This window comes from Carlito syrichta, unplaced genomic scaffold, assembly GCF_000164805.1.
Source record: "Carlito syrichta isolate Samal-C Ts95f unplaced genomic scaffold, Tarsius_syrichta-2.0.1 Scaffold107564, whole genome shotgun sequence".
Taxonomy (NCBI): Eukaryota; Metazoa; Chordata; class Mammalia; order Primates; family Tarsiidae; genus Carlito; species Carlito syrichta.
In genome coordinates, this window is record NW_007051660.1 from 213,095 (window position 1) to 221,468 (window position 8,374).

The 8,374-nt window shown below is 39.9% G+C and overlaps 1 protein-coding gene across 3 annotated transcripts; it reads left to right on the plus strand.

Moving 5' to 3' along the window:
- The first annotated feature begins 220 nt into the window (after positions 1-220).
- Positions 221-7,082, plus strand: GGCT (gamma-glutamylcyclotransferase). 3 transcript variants are annotated; one of them, XM_008067573.1, is made up of 4 exons: positions 221-495; positions 3,931-4,076; positions 5,190-5,325; positions 6,462-7,081. In XM_008067573.1, exons 1-4 carry the CDS (start codon positions 355-357, stop codon positions 6,603-6,605), a joined length of 567 nt encoding a protein of 188 aa, XP_008065764.1. In that variant the 5' UTR covers positions 221-354; the 3' UTR covers positions 6,606-7,081. The 3 variants fall into 3 exon arrangements, with proteins under 3 accessions (XP_008065764.1, XP_021572727.1, XP_021572729.1); XM_021717052.1 differs by lacking the exon at positions 5,190-5,325 and having other exon boundaries at positions 6,462-7,082; XM_021717054.1 differs by lacking the exons at positions 3,931-4,076; positions 5,190-5,325 and having other exon boundaries at positions 229-495; positions 6,462-7,082.
- Positions 7,083-8,374: the final 1,292 nt, after the last annotated feature.

Sequence of the window (8,374 nt, forward strand, 5' to 3'; positions counted from 1 at the left end):
AATCAGTGGCGTTCTTGAGCAGGTGGGCGGGACATCAGAGGAGCGTATCCAATGAGGCGCCAGTCCCGGGTCGCCTCAGGGCAGAGCGTTTTGGAGTCTCGGTGGAGGGCGGAGAGGAGGCCGAGGAGCTTGGCCAATCGGAAGGGGCGATCCACGTCGGTGCGGGTCGGCAGCCAATCAGAAGCGCGCTCGCTCCCGACTCGGCCGGCCCAGGCTTCCCGCCAGTCCCCTAACCCCGAGGCGGCGGCGCGGCGGTCACTGGGCCGGGGTCGTCATCCGCCGCGCTGCTCTCGCTGTCTGCCGCTCACCCTCCCAGCTCCAGATCCCCCAAACCGTGCAGGTGTCTGGTGGGACATGGCGAACTCGGGCTGCGAGGACGTCCGGGGCCGGAATGAGGACAGCGTCCTGTACTTCGCCTACGGCAGCAACCTGCTGACTGAGAGGATCCACCTCCGCAACCCCTCGGCGGCGTTCTACTGCGTGGCCCGCCTGCAGGTGAGTGCCCCGCCGGGCCCTCGTCGCGCCCTCTCCGCACACCGGGGGCCCGGAGTCCCGAAGTCGCCTCCTCCGGGCCACACGTGGGCGGAACGAGAGCGCCGCTCCTCCTGGCTGCACCAGGGCTCTGGCGGGGAGCCGGCTTCTGCCTCCCGGGCAGGCCCGCGTCCTCCACCGCTCTCGCGGTTCGGTCTTGGCCCCTGCCATCCCGACCCCGGTGACCTTTCCACCTCGTTCGGCACCGACCTGGCCGCCTCTCTTGCTCACGAACTCAGGGGCATCCTCACAGATTCCCTTCAACTGGCACTTCGGAGAAGCCTCCCCGTTCTGTATGTGCCTTTGTTATAGCCCTTGCCACCTGGCACCGTAAAAATCCTCTTACCTGGCGTTTTCTCCTGAGCTGAGAGGCCCCGAAAACTGGAGGTGTGTAGGCCAAGTGGCTGGACGAACCATGACCAACCTTGGTAAACCGTTGCTCTTCAGTCCAGTACACTCGTTCAGTGAGCACGCATCCTTCCAGCACTTAACGCTGGGAATGCAAAGAAGATTGAGTCAAGTTGCCTTTTTTGAAGACCTCCTAGTCTATAGGAGAGATGTGCAAACACATTATGTACAAAACCTTTTGACAGCGCTGAATTAGACAAGCATGATCTCTGCTAACCTCGTCAGAGTTCTTAGTGGCAAGCAACAGAAACTGGCTGATTTAAGCACAAAAAAAGAAAAAAGAATGTGTTGAAAGGCTATTGGAGAGCTCACAGAATGACCAGGAAGGCAGAAGTACAAAGCTGACAAAACAGGCAGGCATAAAGGGTGGTGCAGCAACTGTAACAGCCGGCATCACACAACAGAACCAGCCCGCGGAGCCTCTGCTGCACTTGGTAAACGTAAATGTGGATGCTGCAGTGTACATCCCCAGCACCACCTGCACTGGACCCTGCCTACCACTGTACTACAGCCCTGCAGTACCTGAAACCCAGATGTATCAGCCTCCACCAGGGTGGAGTCCCTGCTGTCTTTGAGCACTAGCTTCTAATTCAAAGACCCAGATTGTCCTGATTGGCTAGGTTTTGGCCGTGTACCTTTGCTCTGACTGCAAGCAAAACTGAGAAAACCAACTTCTGGCCTTTGAAGCTTCAAACATGGAAGTCAGGTCCTGGTACTCCCTACCCCCAAAGCCATAGGTAGGGAGTTTCCCGAATGTAGGAAGGGAGTTCAAATGCTTATATTCAGGGCAGGGAGAAGAGAAACCAAACAAGTGATTATTCAGTTACAGGAAGACTCAGTCTTAACAAGAAGACATGCAAGGTGAAATGGGCTGTATGACTTGGGGACCTGACCCAACCAGGATGCTCAGGAAAGTCCTGTGTTAAAAATGTGACATGAATAATTGGTGAAGTGGGGAGCAAACAAAACAGAGGCAATAGCATCTGCAAAGGACCTGAAGAAAGAGGAAGCTGTATCTTCCCGTCAGTGTATCTGGAGTTTAGTAAGGGGAAGGTGGCATAAAGACTGGAGAGACAGGGAAGGGCCACATCTTAAAGGAACACAGAGGCCAAATAAGACTTTGGACTTTATCTCAAGTGTAGTGAGAAACCCATTGCAGAATCAAAACAAATGAAAAATCGGATTTACATCTTGGAAAGTTCATTCTGGTCACGTGGAAAGTGGATTTAAATGAGGACACGAGTGGATGTAGGGAGCCCAGTTAGGAAGTTTTTGCAGCAGTTTATGCCAAAGATTATGAATGGCAACTTGAACTAGGGTATAGACAGGGCAGGGTAGATGGATTTGAGAGTAAATTAGGAATAGTATTATTAAAGTGATTGAGTATAAAGGGAATATCAAGGATGATCTGGGTTTCTGGCACAACAAGGTAGATGATGGTGATGTTCACAGAGAGAAGAGAGTTCAGTTTGAAAGGGAAAAAAATCATAAGTTCAGTTTGATACTGAGTTTGAAATGCTTGCTAAAAAGCCAAGTGAACAGAACAATATTAGTGAACATCTATTAACTGTTGTGGGGAAGGCCTTATTCCAAGCACTTTTGAAGCTCAGAAGAGAGATCTGAGCTGGGTTTAAAGATGATTGGGGCATTTGAAGTCATTGGAGGGGATGAGATTGTCTTGGGCACATTGCTGAATGAATAGAGAAAATGATCTAGACTCAGCCCTGAAAAAGTCCAACATTTGAAGATCAGGTAGTGGAGGCGGAGTTGGCAAAGAGAACTGAGATAAAAAAACAGCCGGAAAGTGAGGAAAGAGACCGATCAGGAGAGGATAGTTACCTATGTCACAAGCAGCTGAGAAGCTGAGCAAGATGAGGAATTGAACATTGTTTATTGGATTTAGCAATACACAACCTAGTGTGGGCTCTAACTTTTATCAGATCTACTGATGCCCTACCAGGAAGATTTGGTCCTAGAAGAGCATCTATGATGCCAGTTGAAGGTACTGGTTACTCCATCCAACCTTGTTCATGAAATATCTGCCAAGGTTTTTGAGAAAATATAAGTAACAAGGATAAAATATAAACCTGGAAAGGTCCTTAGATTACCACATAGTCCAACCTTTTTTATTTTACTATTAAGGAAACTAAGCTCTGGAAAGGTGGAAAGAAATCTTCCTAGACCAAATAAACCAAGTAAGGATTTTTAATTTTCCACAGAACTCTTATTCCCTGATTGCCCACATGTGTGAGGAAAGAAGCTAAACTAGAAACCTGGTTCCGTTACTTACTAGTTGAGAGACCTTAGGCAAGTTGCTTTATCTTTCTAAGCCACAGTTTTTCTTACTGTAAATGGGTAAAATAAAGTTGTTAGCAAGATAAAAGGTGATGACCATATAACCCTAACAGCACAGTGTACAGAACCCGATAATTTTTTAGTAAGTGTTAGCTGCTTTTATGGTCAGTGTAGATAAATTTGTACAATTCATGTGTATTAGAGTAATGTTCTTCAGTATACAAATCATCCCCAAATGCCAACTCCCTTAGGGCAAAGATGGTGATATACGTTGGTGGGATACTCTACAGACATAAAAGTAGGGAGAATAGTATAACTCCCATGTAGCTGTCACCCAGGTTGTCTCTAAGTAAAAATTTGTGTAGGTAAGTAGACTGGGAAGTAATTTGCACAAATGAAAATTGTTATGTTAAGGCATTGGGATTAAGGGGTTTTTTTCCTTAAATTTTTTGTTTTTATTAAGATGTCTATGCATATTCAGTATGTTTCATTTTTTTAAGAAAAATATATATAGTCCTTGAGATCTGGGTTCTTGTCTTTTTAACTTTATATTTTCCACAGCTTCTTACGCATAGATGGAACTCAGTTAATTGAATGTTTTAATTGCATGGAGAGCAAGGTAAATCCTTTTTATTTTGAGGAGGGAAATTTGGGTTCAAGTGGATATTGATCATATCACTTTGATTTCCTTTGTAGGATTTTAAGCTTGACTTTGGCAATTCCCAAGGCAAAACAAGTCAAACTTGGCATGGAGGTATAGCCACCATTTTTCAAAGTCCTGGCGATGAAGTGTGGGGAGTAGTATGGAAAATGAACAAAAGCAATTTAAATTCTCTGGATGAGTAGGTGGCTTCTAATTATAAGTTAAAAAATACCTAGTTCAGAAAGTGGGTTATATGCAAGGATGTGTATATGTGTGTTAGATTTTAAAAACCATATACTACAGACATATTCTTTACACGTTAGAGTCAACATAAAAGGCATAATGATGTCAGTTTGCTAAAGGTCTAGAAGGGTCACACTTTCTAATGGACATTTGGGAGATGTTCGTAATCTCTTATGTAAAAGATAGAAGCCCTTATTTTTTATTTTGTTTATTATCTATTTATTATAACATTTTTTCCTTGGTGTTTCAGTCAGGCACAGTGGCTCATGCCTGTAATCCCAGTGTTTTGGGAGGCCAAGAGAGCATTGCTTGAGGCCAGGAGTTTAGACCAGCCCAGGCAATATGGCAAAACCCCATCTCTACAAAAAAAAAATTAAATTAAGTTAAATTAAATTAAATTTAAATTTAAATAACTTTTTTGTATTTTCATATAGTGAAAAGGCATGAGAATTTTTGTAATTGTAAATGATTTTGATTCAGTTTTTAAAAGAACAGTGATTTAAGATAGTTGAATTAGTAAATAAATAATAATTTGTAAAAGCATTTAACAAGATTTTAGAAATGCTTTGATACTTTTTATGCTAGAACTCTCAGAGTAGTGTGGCAGAGCATGTCATACTAAGAAAGTTGGCAGAAAAGAGTAGGCCTTGAGAAGAGTAGATTATCTGACATGCTTGATGCTTCACTTGTGAATGAGAATGAATCATCCTCTACTTTCTTCTGGATGGATAGTCTGTTGCTGTCAGAACACATAGTCCGTTTTTGTAGCCGAAAGAACAGTGTTTCAGAGGTATAAAGACTGAAATAACTACACTGAAGCATGTTTTCAGATAAGATAGAGAGTTCTGTTAGGAGATTCACAATTAAGTCACAGGCTTTCTAATTGAACTACTAAGCTTTCTTTTCATGTTTAATTTATATGTTCTATATCCCCAAACACATAGGGAGCAAGTATGTTGATACATAGTTAAATGTTTTTTCCTATACCCTAATTTGACTAAAAGACCTTACCCAATAAATTCAATTGGCTAGGTCAAATGTGGTTAAAATTTGCCTGTTCTGGTTTCAGGCAAGAAGGGGTTAAAAGTGGAACATATGTCGTAATAGAAGTTAAAGTTTCAACTCAAGAAGGAAAAGAAATAACCTGTCGAAGTTATCTGATGACAAATTATGAGAGTGCACCCCCATCACCACAGTATAAAAAGGTAAGTTATTGACAGATTCTTGGTGATTACTTTTTAATTTTCACTGAGATAAATGAAAGAATATCTTGTTTTCAAATTATTCTTTTTGAAATATATTTGTGTATTTTAAGTTTTGTATAAATAATTCATTGTAATCAAAATGTTTTTAAATATAAAAATGAGTTATTTACCTAAAGTAAAAATTCAGAAATATTGTTCAGATTTATATGTAATGATAGAACTATGATAAAATTTTTTATTTTTTTAAAAAAACTTTTAGAAATGTTTCAGAATTCTAGACATGTATTTTCTTTCTTAAAGTAGAAAAGAACATATAAGTGTGTTTTTAATAGATTTAGTATATATATATACTGCTTTGTGGAAAAGAATTACAAAGCATATATATAATACTGTTTTCCACAAAACAGTATTTTATGAATACCAACATTTGTTTTAATAGGGAAAAATATATTTTCTACTGCTGAAATGTTTTCCATCCCTAGATGAAGAAAGAAAAGTTACGTGGCCTTTAAAAATCAGGGAACTTACCCCTGTAAGCACAAGACAAGAATATGGAATAAAGACCCCAATATCCCCATTTAGAAAAACAGCTTAGGTACCTATTGACAGACCCAGTCAGGACAGGGCACCTGTAGTGGTTAGCCTGATTCCTGGGCCTAGTCTGGAATTTTATAATACAAAGCCTAGAAGAATTAGCCTAGTATGGATCTTGAAAGTGCCACTGAACACAGCTGCCATTTGTTCCCCCATTTCTAATTCAGAGCAAGAATAGACTCTGGCATTAAAACCAAAATTGTTTCCTGTAACCTTTAAATTTTTTGGAAGAGTGGTGTTTTTTCCTAAAATGTTATGCAAATTCTAAACAATAGGTATTTTTTTAATATAAAAATATTTTAAATTATATTATTGATAAAGTTGGTATCCTATGAGGCTGCTTCATGTGGCTTTGAAAACTCCTGTGCCTTCATACTCTGTGTTAGAGGAAAGACTCTCTATTTTGTTCTATAATTGCTTATTCTAGAGTTATCTGAAAGCTAATATTTCATACTTTGACAATGCAAATAAAGCTGTGGTATGTTACTTTAAATTATGTTCTCAACTAAAAGGCTTTTTTTTTTTGTCTTAATCATTTCTAGGTTATTTGCATGGGTGCAAAAGAAAATGGTTTGCCACTGGAGTATCAAAAGAAGTTAAAAGCTATAGAACCAAATGACTATAAAGGAAAGGTCTCAGAAGAAATTGAAGACATTATCAAAAAGGGGGAAACACAAACTCATTAGAACATAACAATAGATCTAAGGATATTTTATGTGCTAATATAATATTTTTAACATTTAAGAACAGAAATCTGGGATATCTCCATGTTAAATCCATTTTCAACAGTTCTCTGAAGGAATATCTCACTTGGATGATTCCTTGTTTCCAGACTATAAGAAGAAACTGGTTTAGGAGTTAGACAATTAAAAATGGGACTGTGAGACCCTGGAATGTGTGACAAATGGATGGGGTACCTCTTCTGTAAACACTTAAAGCTATTTTCTCAAATGATTTTAAGTGTCTTCTTGCTCCAGCAAAGGATAGATTTGTAGCTTGCTTGATGATGGTGCTGGTGAATTACTGTGTTCTATCTGGAATTTTAAAAAATCAGCTTAGTAAGAGTAAGCAATCTGCAGAGACAGTTGATAATAAAATTTTGAAAGTTGTAAAGATGGTATACTGTTTTTAGAGGAATAAATGTGTTCGTAGTTTAACCTGTTTTCCCAGCTAAAGTACTCCATTTCATTATGTTATCAGACACAGATCATCACACATGCTGGGCCTGGTCTTGACCATATGGAATCTATAGTAGAGTAGTGTTGTATAGACTCTGGAGTGAAATAGCCTAGGATCAGTTATCATTTTCACCATTTCTAGCTGTGAGACTTTGGGCTCGTTGATTCTCTGTGTTTTCTTACTTGGAAAGTGAGGATAATCAAAACATCTATATTTTAGGATTGTTTTGAGGATTAAATGAGTAAATGTATATAATGAATTTAGGACAAAATTGCACAGATTAAGTATTAGCAATCATTATTGTTTTTATTGAGGAATTATGTTTGTACTGGGTCATCCTTGGAATAGGATTTTAAAGTAGAAGGGTCAAGATTATGCAGGGAATAGTGGGGAGGCAGCTGCAGTTTGATTCTTGGCTTATCAACAGATGGTGACCTTCTTACATTTATTTACTGAATAAATGGAGGAAAGAAGAGTCATGAATAAAGCAATACAGGCCATCACAAATTCTCTTATGTCTCTGTGGAATGCAGTGAGCTGTACCTTCCGCACTGGAAAGAGTGAACTAGCTTCAGGAGTATAAAATTAAAATTTGCTCTCTGAAAAAATACAAAAGGAATTCTCCAGCTACAGCTGTAATTATGTAGTCAGGCTGAGCCATAGACTATAGATTAGACCATGTTTCATAATACCTCTATTTTCCTGTATACCCTCCAAACATTCTAGTTTTTTTACTGGTTATTAACTCTTCTTAAGAAGTCCAAGCTTGTTAGTGACCCAGACCCACTTACAGTACTCTAGTTAAGCAAGGCTCAGTTTCGCTGTGGATACTAAATAAAACTTGAATATTCTTCTAATACTCTCTTACCTAAAATGACAACTTTCACTAAGGAATTCAACATGCTAACAATAAAAACCTTCAGATCTGGTCTTTAAAATCTAGTAATCATGAGGAATACTGTTTTTCCAGTTGTTTTCAAGGTAATACTTGAAATACAAATGCTGCATGTACGACGTTTCCCTTTCTACCAGCGATTTTGCCCCTCTAACCACAATACTACCGGATCCTGGATAAACTATCGCAAACACAGTTTGTTTGTTTTTTGAGTTGGGGTCTGACTCCATTGCCCAGGCTGGAGTGCAGTGCCACACTTGGCCACCCCAGCGTTGACCTGCTGGGCTCTGGCGATCCTTCCCACCTTAGCTTTCCAAGTAGCTGGAACTACAGGTACACGCCACTATGCCCAGATAATTTTTTTTTTCATTTATTGTAGAG